A 14,749-nucleotide genomic window follows, 5' to 3' on the forward strand; every position below is an offset into this window, starting at 1 on the left:
AAAACTCTGAATAATTACACAACTGCTCTTCAAGTGTTTCATGTCTGACTGAAAAAATGTATTTTAGATTAATTAGAGCGGAGATCTTCAACAGGGGGTCCTTGACCCTAAGGGGGTTCGCGGAGGTACTGAATGGGGGTCACGAAAGTTTTGGTTGATAGGACTTTTTTTTTATATTCCCTCCTGTAATTTCTTCCACTAATTGAAATGTCTTTAAATACACATAAACATGAATTCAACACACTGTAGTAAGATGCCTTCAGTCATCAATGCACACATTCAGCGACACACAGGAACTCTTTCAAGCTGGGCACCGTTTCATTCACAATACCTGTCCCATCAACCAGGAATCAGAATCAGAAATAGTTTAATAATCCCAGGGAGATATTACTTTCATTACATTACTCCATCTGTAATAGAGTGACTATAGGACCTGTTTGATATAACAGAATTTCATACAATGTATATAATTAGGGGATTCCCCACTCCATCTCGCCATCAGTTTGGGGGTCCTTGGCCTGGAAAACATTAAAGACCACTGACTTAGAGGTATGATATTTACAGTCAAATAATGGATAAGATTTTAATATTTTATGGCAATAAACAAAGGTTAGTATTAGCATTAGCAACTGGCTGGCGAATAGTGCAGAACCTGAGTGGGGGTGTGCGCCACTTACTGGCCTGGATGAGTTAAAGAGGCTGAGCTTTTTCAACTTGGATTGATTTCTCTTATTGCATAGAGGAGGCAAATTAGCTGCCTCCTGAAACACTGAAAATAACTCTTTGGCAGAAAATGAAATCCAAAACAAAGGAAGTAAAAGGCAAATTTTTACTTCAATCGTAACTGAATACAAATATTCTGATAGGAAACATCACAGGTTGTTACACTGTTCATCCCAAATTATCTATGGTACGAGCAGGCTTATTGCAGCTGGAAAATGTCAATTCAAAACTTTTTCAATTTTCATTTAACCAAGAAGCTTGTTCAAGAGGAAATGAGATAAGTGTTTCCTAAATTATTAAGAAAATGTTGTCAATTTTAAAGAACAAGCTAAATATATCTTTATTTATAATGTAATAAAAGTTGGAGTGATGACGTCAGCCTACAGCTTTTTGGTTCAAGTCGAGACTGTCTGGGCTACTCCAAAATATTAGCAGTACTTTCATTCTTGAGAATAAATAGATGAATACGTATTATTTAAAAACTAAATAGGCTAGTAGTGTTAATAATTTTCACCTTAGTTGTATATATCCACACATATCCAAGTACTGTATGACTCTATATAGATTTATCACTTTATTTGGTTGTGATTAAATTGCACACATATTCTGTTTAGCTAAATAGTTCATTATTTTTCATTTACCCAGTAGAAGCAGTGACTTACTTCCTTTTATAACTATTATTGTTGTAATCTGCATCTTACATATTCATCAGAATTAGTAATACCTACACATGAGCAGGTTCGCTCACACATTACAAATTGTTTTAATGACTGCACTGATTAAAACAAATCAATTCAAATTAACAAAATATGACCATGCTTATGTGAATATGTATGTATTAACCTAACTAATAACACCATAGTGATATGCAGATCAGATGGTAATTATTATAGCAAATTCAAGTTTAGAAAGAAAGATTGCCACTTAAGTAGGGAAAGAAATGATGATATAACATACATAGCTCTAGAAACTATGAAGAGGCAACTCTAAATGATTCACTTTGTTCAGTTGTTTTTAAAACGGCAATCAGGCGTGGGAAATGGAGATGATAGTAAATGGAGAGATTGGGTAAGAAACTATCTCTGCTGCTCACAATAACTGTTTTTTGTTGTCAAGGACAAACGCAAGTCAGACAGGATCAGTAGGCTTGCATGTTTCTTCTACTGAGACTTTGAATCCCAGAGGAATCACTACAAGATGCACACAGCATGAAGCCAGGATTTCATTTTAAAGAAACGTTGAAAGAAGTTTAATTTTCCTGGACTTTTGGTTTACAAATCAACTTTTAAAAGGATGCTAAATGGCATTGGGTAAACACTTCCTAAGGTACCACCTCATCTGGTCTGGTCACCAGTTTAATAGAAGAGATCTCAATATCTGTGGTGGTAGGAAAAAGGTTTTTCTTTTGGAGTCTTGTCCAAAACAGGGTTTAACCTTCATGAAAACTGTTGTTATTATAAAGACAGTCTGACTACAAGATGCCAACCTATGATTCAGTTTTCCTATATGGAGTTTTAGATGTTTTTTCATTCTTTTCTTTGTGGTAGCAACGTAGCGACTTAAAATATTATCACATCTGTCACAATCATGTATTAGAGAAAAACGAAAAACATTCTCACTTTGATTAAAAAAGAAGATTCAGTTTCACTAACACTAATCTGACACAAAGATTAGCATCTGTCTGAACTTTCTCTAACCTTTTGAATCTCTTTACCTTTTGAAATTGAGTAATTTTTGAAAAATAACTTTTTCAAGATTGATTTCTCCTAGCTGAATAAATTAAATAACATTAAAAGATAATTTTAATTTTTTTATTTTTCTTTAAACCTTTATGGTGCACCAGAGATGATGAACATACTTCCAAATGATTTGCAGCTCCTTAGTTCTAATAAGCCTATACTTGCATTGCAATGACTGCATGCCTGAAACGGTGCCGTGCATTTCTGCAATATGCCTTAACACATGCTATGTTTTCTCAAGGACAAATATATATACGTGCATATATATTTTCTGAGTCACTATTTAATATCACATTTTTAAAACCTGATGAGAAAAATTAGAGAAGCAGAAATATGACTTGTAATGAGTAGTGCCGGACAGGAATCATGTGTTATTTTACAATATTTAGTGAGTTTTTTTGGCAACATTTAGCAGAGCTCAACAATAAAGAGTTTTAGAACAGCAAGCAGGAAAGATGTAGATTTAAAAAGAAAGCTAAAAAGAGAAATCGTCGGCATGTAATGTGGGGAATCTTTCTTTTTCTTCTTTTCTTTTTACCAGGAGGAATGATTCTGGTCTCTTGACATATAAAGAGCACCTGCCAGTTAGCCAGGTTGCTGTTGGTGACACAAACAGACCGGGCTCTGAGGCCAAACTCACTGTTGGACCACTCCGCTGCCATGGAGATAGTAAGTATTGTGCCATCTAAACACATGTACTTGGCTGAGGAGGGGTGGGCTGCTATTGGAATAGATAAAAAATTACTTGGATGGCTAACAAAAAAAAGCTTGTAAAGAATACTGCCATAACAGCAGCTGAGCATGTTTTTATAATTGTTTATGTAATATTTGTAATCTGCAAGTTTGATTTGTTGAGCTATATAGAAGTTGATTGCTTGTGTTTTGTTGTTGTTGTTGTTGTTTTTTTGGTTGTTTTTTTTTGGGGGGGGGTGTAATGCTATTTCTTTTTGTTTTGGTACCAGCGTTTGCTATTATAGTTTTCTCAATGTTGAATATGTACAGAAAATGGTTTGCAAATTGAAGAAATAACTGTGAAATTCTGGAAAGATGAAAGTAAACAAGGTTTTATTTGCAACTGAACTAATCATGACAATAATTGCCTTGCTCAAAAAGGAACATTATAACTTTCACAAGGGAGATCACGACAGACAGACAGACAGACAGACAGACAGACAGACAGACAGAAAGACAGATCACTGTACTCTGACGGAGTGTCCAATTCTCTATTTGCATGTCCACTCAATATTAATGAATTGATCAATAAATTAATTAAATATAAAAAATAATAATAGATAAATCAATTCCAGAGAATATTTGAGCCAAACAACCATGTACCACAAAAAAACAGTGATTGATTACAGGTTAAATATAAAAGTAAATTACATTTTTAGTTCCAAATAACTTCAATTCATTTAAACATAGACAGAAGCCAATAAAATAAACACAATGTTCCACTTAACAAATTATCAGTATATGTAGCCTTAGATCTGACATTGATTATTGTTTAATTTAATATTATTGATTACTATTATTATAATATGAAGTGTTTTGATTATCGATTATTTTTCCTACTTAAAGCTTTGAGTATTTATAAAAACAAAGCATGCAACACGTTCATTTGTTTTAGTTGTTTAAAACCAAGATGGTGCCTAAAACACGGGGCTTGTTCCAAGCCCAATTGATGCAAAAATAGGTACTGGATCAAAATTATAACACTTAGTTGTGATAGATTAGCTCTTTTGTATCTCGTTGTGTAGGTACTGAATCATGGTAATAATAAGTGCCTTAAAAGGAAGGCAAGTAAAATTCATGCAAGGTTAATAAAACATTAAGGATTCTTGAAAGAGATTAACAATCTTCAAGAACCAAGAAAGGCAGCTCATTTATCTTTTATTCTGGAGACACTAAGTTGAAAGTTATGGAAGAGACTAGAGGAGCCTTGTGATCCCTTGTTTCAGAGCACGTAAAAAGTTGTAGAAATGTAACCCAGAGATAAATCACGCTGTGCATATTGAAAACAGTAAGATCTTAGAATGAACTTTAGAAGAACTTTCAAAGCCATTGTGAACACATACAGATTAGCTTCTGGGGTAAAGGCGACCTTTGAACGAGGCTGAAGGACTGCGGTTACAGTGACCTAATTGAGAAGCAGTATGTGTGTTAATGAGTTTCTCCAAGTCTTCTGTGGAGGGAAGTCATTTCATTTTCAAGTCATTTCTCAGCTGGTTGGAGAGACTGCATAACCTTTGTGACGCTCACATCAAAGGTTGAATGAAGAGAGCACCCCCCTGTCACTGTGATATGGGTCTTATTAAAAGTCATCGTTTCATATATTGTGTGCAGCTTTTAAACAGTCAGAGAGAGCAAAGGCCACCTTTGTTATTTGGTGCTATAGGAAACCATTTATGGCACTCCAGCTGGGGTTTTTTAAGAGTGTCTATCACCATAGAGTCAATACATGAATTATTTCACTGAGTAAAAATCACGCTGACTTTAGTGATCCATTGTCTTATTGTTCTACATCTGTCTTCACCTTTTTATGTCAAATATCTAAAAAAAAAATTATACAGACAAAAGAAAACAGCAGAAAAACATAAATAAAAACAAATTTAAATCACTGGGTACTGAACACATTGCTTAGGTTTTTAGCTGGTAATTTTATAACTACATTACGATTGAAAATCCCTCAGTGCTGATCCTCTGAAACATTCAGTACAAATAGACTAGAAAACTTTGTCTTGACAGATTAATACCATGCTATAAAATATTCCTTTTAGGCTTTTTCTGAATTAATGGATTTCAAAGGTCTTCCAAACGTGCAAACAAAACATCTAAAAAAAAAAAAAGAAAGAAAGAAAAACGATGGGTAAACAATTTCAAATGAAGGTGTTAACTTTCTCCCTTAAGGGAGATAAATGGTTATGGTGTTTTTTATGTTTCTCAGTCATTACTTGCAAGAACTACTCCTTTAATCCTGTCACAAATAAAGTGTGATTTAACAGCTACCATAGCATTCAAACTTGACCAGCTCTTCTCTGCTTGATGAATCTCACTCAGTATAGGAAGTTATAGACTAGGGCCATTAGCAGAACAAGGCCATAAATGGGTTAGTAAATAATATATAAACATATTCACTCTCTGCATAACCCTTCTGGAAAATGCTGTGCTTTTGGATTTTACAGCAAAATCTCCTATTGCAGACAGAACAGGGTAAAAAGAGGAGACAGTGATATCCTCTAATTAATAGTAGAGAGAGGTGCATCCACTGCCCTAAATTTACTTATTTTATTTAAACATAGTATGGCACAGTACAAAAACACAAGGTGATACAAGTAAAAATGTTGTCCTGCAAACATATTATCCACTTTACATGTCCATCTAGTTATAGAGATTACATTACCATGGCCAATTTGTGTTATGCAGCCATCTAGCAATTCTTTTTTTTTTTACCTTATTAGCCTTGATGGTTTGCAGGGGGTCATTATCTCCACCAACCACTGGGCAACAGGCAAGTTGTTACCTGGACAAGTCACCAAACCATTGAAAGCTGCACAATTTAAACAACAAATAATACCAAAAACTTATAATTACAGTTTAAAAGGCCAGTTGAGATAACATGCATGTTTTCAGACTTTGATGGAGTTGGAGTACCTGGAGAGAACCCAGGCATGCATAGAGAGAACATGCAAACTCCCTAGGCTTGAAGTCAGGACCTTCTTGCTACAAGGGAAATAGACCTGATTGGATAAATGCCATCATTTTTGTTAAGAAATCTGCTCATTCCAGCTTTACAACAGACCAAGTCTCTTGTGTGGTTTCCAGGACCTCTGTGGATGTTTAAAGGTTACTGAATTGTATTTAAATTGTAAAATATTAAATGAATCATGTTGGCAAGCAGAAAGCTACACAACATAGTACCCATTATTAGTAATCCTACAGCTACAGTATGCACCATGCAGGGATCGGGTGTTTCCTAACATCTGTAAAACTTTTGTCTATATGTAGGAGATTTCTGCCCCTCCCAGTCAGTTTGCCTTTATACAGAGTAAAAAAAATTTTAATGCAGCTAACCAATGATATAAGAGGAATGGAAACAAATAGAATAGTATAGAATTGAATAGAATGGAATGAAATAGAATAGAATAAATACATACAATGTAATGAAATAGGGAAAATAAAGCATTTGAATAGACTGTGGAAAACAACCAGACACTGAAAGGTCCCCTATCTCAACATCATCCCCCTGATGTTGAGATTGTGGTTGCATCTTATTACAAAATGAGCAGAGAGCATACTGATCTCTATTGAGGAGAATAATAATGATGCTGTATCCATACCTGTATCTCTGACCTAATTCCATTAACCCATGATGTTTTGTATAGGTTTAGTTCATGTCTTCCAGATCAGCATTCTTAATTATATTAAACATTCTCACAGCAAATACACTTGAGGAAATGGAAGGATTTCATGCTACCTGTGCCTTCCTATTTTAAAGATAGGAAGTATGACCTGAACAAATTGATTTTGATTACATATACTTGCATAGTTAGCTGCTGCTTCTTAAGCACCTTCACTGCTGTAGACAAAGAACTCATACAATATACAGTAATCCAATTGAATACTGATGCAGCACTTTCTATCCTTTTAAATTACTGGAACCACTTTTCTTGTGCATTTGACTATTAAAAGTTAATTTTCTGTTGTAACTTAAAAAATAAATACTTGGCTGTCCTGCACTGAGAAATTGCTGCCAGCCATAAATTGCTGCATCTATATTACTCATTTTAAATCCTAAATTACACCTAATTTGTTCTCAGAAGCCCTTGAAAGCCTCTTTAAACCCTGATTTTTCTTCTTTGGTAGACAGTCTCACCTCACAAATAACATGAAGCAAGTATTTTTCTCTTCTTGGGCATTACGTTTATTAGGTGGAAGCAGAGGTGCAGGGTTATAAATTGTAGCTTGTAGTTTAGATTTGACGGCCACCTTCATCTTTATTCCTTCCTTTTTGGTAGCCTATGGAAAACTATCCGATTTCACTTTATGAAGCCACACGCTAAGCTTCCGTTGGTTAAAGATGAAAGCCTGAAAAGCTCTGCATCTTTCAATGTGTCTGAGCTTTGCACGTCAAAACAGGTCAAAAAGGATGCATGTATAACTGTGCTCACTGCATATGATTAGGTACAGAATAACTAATCGCTTATATGCAGCTACCACTACCTTTCAAGTTGTTCCTTACACAACAAATCCTGCAATAACAACGCCAGAAAGAAAATTGTAATTTGTTCAAACCAACTGCTTGGTGAGATTGTTTTGGTGTAAGGCCAGAGGAATGGTAAGATTTGATGCAAATTAAAACAAAAGTTACAAGGGAGCAATTATAAGTCAGCTGGAGTTCTGCCAGTGTAATTCAGGTATAATGAGTCTATAGTCTTGGAATGTGACTTGCATAGCATGTTAGGGTTCAAAATCTCTAATGAAAGAGCTATACAGGTTCATCCTAAAAAACCCTGCTGTTAAACTCCACATGGCATCTAGATCCCAGAAACACTGCATTTTAACTGGAAAACACCAAGAGGGATTCTCAGACTACATCATGTCTAAAGGGTAATGTAGCTCCCAGTTAATTCCCACAAATGACACACAGACCCTATTGAGAACAACACTTCTTTGACTTATTATGCTAAGCCACAGCTGTTAATAACTTTAAGGGATCGATCTTAGTTTGCACTAAAGCTTAATTTATTTGTTTTCTGGACTGTAAGAGATATTTAAAATCTCTTGCAAAATAGAGTTTTGCCAGAATCTTTTCTTAAGTTAATTTTTTATTTTTTTTATCTGATGACTTGTTGGCAATTTATTTAATAAATTATAAGCGAGAAAACCAGCAGAGCGCTGTTAATCCTCTGTATGATAATAATGCTGCTCACGCTCTCATTGCATGTTGTTTGGACAAATTCTTGCTTATCTGTATTTTCCGTGAAATATTTCCATGTATGTGTGTTAAGATAATGATCCTAAGTAGGTAATTGTACTCTGAATATTTTTCCATTACCTCCTAACTAAGCACTCATCTGCTACATCATTATAATCCGCTCAAGTCCCTGTGGTAGCCCTTTTTTCTCTCGTTCGGATTTTTATACTGCCGAAACCCCGCACTGAGTGAGACATAGATGAAACACCTTTGTTTCTCCTCTCATTGTAATCAGTGTTGGCGCTCTCCCCTCTGTTAGACTCTGCATCAACTGGAAGACACTCACAGTTCCTGCAGAGCAGCGATATTGATCAGTTTCTACACAAAACAGGGGTTGTTTCACTGTATTTTGAAGCCTCTTTGTGTTTTCTTGTGGTGTTGCAGATTACAGAAAGGTTTCTGACGTCTTGAATCAGTGTTTTAACAATGTTAAACATCCCCTGATGCTGTATTAGGATAATTGGAGCAACACCAAAAACCAGTTACTTGAATCTGTTGAAGTTCTATTCTGAAACAATTTGTGTATGTCGAAATTAAACACATTGCTCTGGGTTGTTTAACAGACTAATGTAAATGAAACCAATTTAACAGAATTAGAGCCACAGACGGGCACTAAGGAAGGGGGCATCACTGTGCCAGCTCATCTAGCTTCTCTGCATTTTTTCGAATTTCTCACTGCAGACAACTTTTACTACAAAAGATGAGAAGTGTTTTATGCTGGAGGCTCCAGGTTATGAGAGATCTGAAATGCCCAGTAAACTGAACTATTCACTTTCGCTTCAACATGGTTGCAAATACTAGGAAATGTGTGCTCAGATAGTTACCTCAAGAACATGACTTTTGCTGTTGTCATTTTGATCCCCAGGTTGTTGTCGCTGCTTTTAGGCTGTCTTACTTCTGTACTTTGATTTATAAGTCCAATGAATGAGTCTTACCACTGTGATATCATTCATAGATTTATTGAATAAGTGATTCCACAATCTGTGATGTGAGCTTCATGAAATCAAGAGGTCTGTCAGCGTGATAAAGTTGCCGACTTTGGTCAGAAATGTCAGAACCAAGATAAAAATAACACCGCTCTATTCAGTAGAAGTTTGTATGATAGTCCTGGATAAAATATCAAGCTACTATAACAAAGGAGATGTTTGTTTGGAGCAAATGTGTGTTTAATGTGAGAAACAACCATTTGTGTCTAGTCAATTGGAGATTAAAGAGACTTATGCTTGTAAGCTTGTAAAAACATCACAACCCTTTAAGATGTCTGCTTCCGTGAGACATCGGCTATCAAATGACACATTTTTGCCTTTTGTGAAGCTACATTGAAGCCAGAAAGAGCTGAAAGAGATGCATTTTTCCTCAGTAGGTAATGCCTGGCTGTAAATATCTTGTATTCTTTCTGGATTGTTAGATCAACCTAAAACTAGCTACAACTACAGTGAAAAAACTTTTTCCTAAATATTTGGTGGACTTCAGGTCTGATTTTATGTATATTTTGAACTATATTGTTTATTCACCTCTCATTTAAAGTGATACAGATGTGGCTCTTTGATTTTTCTTAGACATACAGCAGGAAAAAATAAAGTAAGTAAAGTATTTGTCTAAAGTTTAACATATCGCAAGAAGTAATATCCTTTAAAAAATAAGGACCATGAATTTTTATTACTAGTCATGTTCAATGTATTAATGCTTCAAAAGGAAGCCTATTTATTGCTCAATTTTCACTCTGCTAGAGTTAATTGGATAGTGCTAATCCCACAGAGAGAACCTTCTGGGTTTAAAAGAAGGTAATATAGTAGATATGTTTGTTTTTTTCCCCCTTTTTCACAAATTTTTCAGTCATTTCTGTCTTTATCATTCACTTTTCTCATTCATTCAGTAGACAGGAAGTGGCCTGGTTCTGTCAAGGTTGCTCAACATGACAGACCACCTGCCGTTCCTCCTCCCTGGTGTCACACTGATTACGGTCCCCTCATCAACAACCTGGTGCCACTCTCACTAATGTCCCTTCATCAGAGAGCTGCCAACAATCCAACAAACAATGATTTAATGACCCATGATATCACATCTGTTTGTGTGTGTAGGAGTCTATCGTATAGTAATGTAGCAAACGCAATTACTAAAGATGAATTTTCTGTCCCCTCAGAGGGAGCCCTGTTCTCTTTGTCTTACTTAGTTATCCCTGTATGACTCTTTGTGTATGACAGATGAACATAGTCATTCTCTTTCATATTGAGTGACCAAATTAACAAAGTTTAAAATGAAGATTACTTTTTTTGTCTCTTTTCTCCGAGGTGCTGGCAAAAACTCTGGAACATGGAGCATACATTATACGTTGGCCCATTAAGGCGTATTAAATATATATTAAAAATTTCACACGTGAATAGGTACTTGGTTGGTGATTGATGCTTTTCATACTTTGTATGGAGCTCTGTCTCAGTAAGAGGAATGACGATTGGCTGCTCTTATAATGGGTTTTCATATGTAAATGAGTAATGTCTTGAGCAGACAGCTAAAGTTTTAGTAAGGTGGCCTGTGTGGCTGTGCTCCTGTCCATGTTTTGTGTGTTGCAGCCTCAAGAGGAGTGCTATTTTCTGTGCATCTGTGAGCCTGTACATGCCGCAGCATTAATGAAGCATATTTTCATGGCTAGTTTAATAGCAGTCTATACAGTCACAGGGAGAAATTAGTTCAATTTATTGATGGAAAAATAGTTTTGATATTTTAATAGAGTAAAGCAATTAAAAAAGGCAGCAAATAGAGAAAAGCAGCATTTACATATTCAGCCATTTCGGGTTCTCATAATAAATCAGAAATAATTTGTTGTGTTGATTAATAACAATTTGATAAAGTGATCTAAAACTTTTTTATAAATTGGTATAATAGAGATTAATCATCCTTAATGTGCGATAAATATAAATTAATAGCTAAACTAATAAATTAAGATGTCATGAAATAATGCTCTTTCATGAGTTTGGATCCCTAGAATTTGGACAAAAGCACAAAAACATAAACAGTAAAATGTAGCCTTATACCTCATAGTAAAAGGGAACCTGTCATAAGGATACAAAACTTCTTATATTTCCTCTTTTAATAGTTGTAAAGGCTGTTATTTTTATCCTCCATTTTAGAAATGCTTATGAACATGAAAAGGATTATAAATGTATATAAACTGATTTCAACCAGAACTGGATTTTTCATGCTGTTTTTAAAGCTTCTGCTTATGATATCTAAGAACAGTATAAAAAAAAAACATTTGACGTGTTTAGAACTGCAAACTTTATCATAAAGTGCTTAAAAATTATTAAATCAAAAATGTTTTACAACGTCTTATTCTTAAATGAAAAAAATTAAAAAGCTGAGGACGACATTGCAGAAGATGCTGATGGTGAGAAGTGAAAGAATAACATTTGAAAAGCGGCAGAAACTACCAGAGCATTAAAGGCAAAATATTTCTGGGTCTCGAGATAAAAACTGAGGAGCATCTGAGCTTTCTGGGGAGAAATAGCTTGTGGTAAATAAGAAGCCAAGCTCATGGTAGGTTCCCATTCATTGGTATTTCTTTGTTCTTTGATGAGCATGGAGGCAGTACACCGGGGGCAGCCAAATTAGTCCAGAGTCTAGAGTTGCCTGACAGACTTTTGGGGTGACACACATAGCTTGTTTCTTACCATTGCGTAGCATCCCATATGCTGTACATCTTAACCTGACTATGTACTCAAGAGGTAATCTTTGACTCAGATCAAAACATGTCTATTTTAAGACATTTTAAGACATCTGTAATAAATAAAACAACCCTTTCACTTGGATAAAATATTTGTTTTTCTCTGTGATTCAGGAATCACTGAAATAGGTTGTGATACACTTAGAAGAAGCGATCAAGTAGAGACGATAAAACAGTCACTTTTTGCATGGCACCATAACTTTGACCTTAAACTGTTGGATATTTGATTGGCCTCTGTTGTCAGTCACAATCAAACAATTATTTTGGATTAGTATAATTTTCCGACACTATAATCCAGAGGAAAAACTGAATACTTAAAGCAAATGAAAAATATTTTAGTGTCCTTTTCGGTAGTTTTCTCACATTCACTAAGCTATCATGTACCAAGAGCTTTGTACAGACTAAGTGGAGATGATACATTACTAAGGATCTAAAATAATCGTAGCATTGAGTTATATAAGAAAGCAAATTGGTTACTTGGGAAGCCAATTCTGGACATTATAATCTGAGAGGCAAAGCTTTTGTGTTCTTGATTTAGCTTCATAATAAGTTTTAAGGTTTTAAGTCCTCTAGTTGTTCTGAAACAATCCCAGCAGGCTAAAGCCCCTGTCACACCTTGACGATTTAGACCAGCATATGCCTGACGTTCAAAAAATATGGTAAAAACGTTGGCATATGTTGGATAAGTTATGGGTACATTTTGTATAAGTTATGAGCACATTAGTACACGTCAGCATGAGCATGCTCAAAATTTCTTGACGTATGCCAGTGTATGCCATATGTGGGCCATAAGTTACAGGTAAGTTATTTCATCGTAGACATACAGTAAGTGTAAGTTACTCATAATTCGTGGTGTCTAGCTTATACAAAACCTATGAGTAACCTGTATTTAACTTATGTGTTATCAAGAACTTAATTCCAACACAATGTATTTCACGTGTTCCAGACAACTGCTGAATGTGTTCCTAACTTACAGCTACCATATAATGGCATTTAGTGGAATCTTCTTCTTGTGCGTTTTATGAAGGCCTGACGCATTGCTGCCAACCTCAGGACACTGGCTTGTGACATTTCATGGGCATTACGCTGCCGTGCGTTATGCATAAGTTGGGCTGTCGTTCGATCTAGGTTCTGGACTTGTTATGAATACGCTATCTATATGGCCAAAATTGAAAAAATACATTAAAAGTTCATCGTATGCTAGCGTTTTAGAAGATTCTGGGACGTCAGGTTTTCGCTGGCTAGATCGTGGAGGTGTGACGGGGCTTCACATTGAAATTTAACAGAAATAAAAATCTTCACTTTTTAATTGATCTTTTAATGGTTAATTTAACTAAACCCCTGCATCTGTCTGACTAACAGTTAACCTTCCATTCTGTAACCAGACATTTTACATCTTTCTTCTACTGGTACAGTAATATAACTATTAGTAAAAAATTAATTCATGAAACACCTCTTTAAAAAAATCTAAACCATCCCTTCAGGACTAAAACTAAGGGAAGAATCAAGTATCCTCTCTTTCCACCAAAGGTTTTTCATCCATAAACATGTGGATATTGCTGCTTTTTAGCGTCTTTTTTAATGGCACCAAAGGCAAACATGGAAATACAACTATGAAATATGCACTAGGTTCTTTTCTACCTCATTTTATTCCACTTTTCTCTCTCAAGTTACCATTTGGGAGTATGCCTTAACAATAGACTGGCATTCATGATTCATGCTCAACTTAGATTATTAACCAGTAAAGACTTATAGGCTACCTGTCTGTCTTTTGCTATAAAAATATTGATTTACAACTTTAATATTAGTACCTTATCACAGCTATTCTACTCTGTCATTTATCATTTTACAGCGCTGCTAAACCTTGTTATTTATGTTGCATTACATAATATGGACTTTGAAGCATACTAATCAAATTCACAGTATATGTCAAGAAGAAATAATCAGCCTGTGGTAAAGATCGAAGCTGCTTTACAGTTGAACCTCACATGCAGGTCGATTTGTGTAAATCATGTAACTGTTTCTACCCAGATATTTCCCATATGCATTGTCCAATTTAATCAAAACTTCAAACAGCTTCTGTTTGCTCTCCTAACTTAAAAGAGCAGCTAATTGTCTCCCAAGTACCTTTACTTAAATTTCTGACTAAACTTTATAAATTTCCTTTTCTTTTTTATGAAATATCAATTGTTTCTTGTCTTTTTTTTTCCTACGGTTTGCAGCTAGATGCTAGAAGGAACTTAGCCCGCTCTTACATCGCTTACTAAAAGCTGCACTTAATTTGAACAATCCTACCTGATTAAATGAAAGCGAAACAATGATTGCATATCTATGTCCAACCTACCCCTCCTATATATGTAATTTCATTTAAAGTACAGGCATTATATCTATCTACAAAAATAGAAAATCCTTGACGGGTTCTTATTTCTCTTTCTGTTATGTAATTCCTCCACTTGCGCTGCTCTGAGGGTTTAGGCGCTAAAAATGTATGACAAGCAACTTAATTACAGAGAAAGATTGATAAGGGTCTCAAATGACAAGCACAAACTAATTACCTGAATATTCAAATGCTACATTTACCTGCGTACACCA

At 35.2% G+C, this 14,749-nt stretch overlaps 1 protein-coding gene across 1 annotated transcript in view; it reads left to right on the plus strand.

The window, feature by feature from the left end:
• The window catches only part of LOC119772515 (contactin-associated protein-like 2), a 255,193-nt gene that overhangs the window by 162,575 nt on the left and 77,869 nt on the right, over nt 1–14,749 (plus strand). The window contains exon 14 of the mRNA XM_038268959.1: nt 3,004–3,131. Within this exon, the coding sequence (XP_038124887.1) occupies nt 3,004–3,131 (128 nt within the window). The remainder of the gene's footprint in view (nt 1–3,003; nt 3,132–14,749) is intronic.

Source organism: Cyprinodon tularosa, unplaced genomic scaffold (assembly GCF_016077235.1).
Source record: "Cyprinodon tularosa strain WSP-4 unplaced genomic scaffold, ASM1607723v1 ctg711, whole genome shotgun sequence".
Taxonomy (NCBI): Eukaryota; Metazoa; Chordata; class Actinopteri; order Cyprinodontiformes; family Cyprinodontidae; genus Cyprinodon; species Cyprinodon tularosa.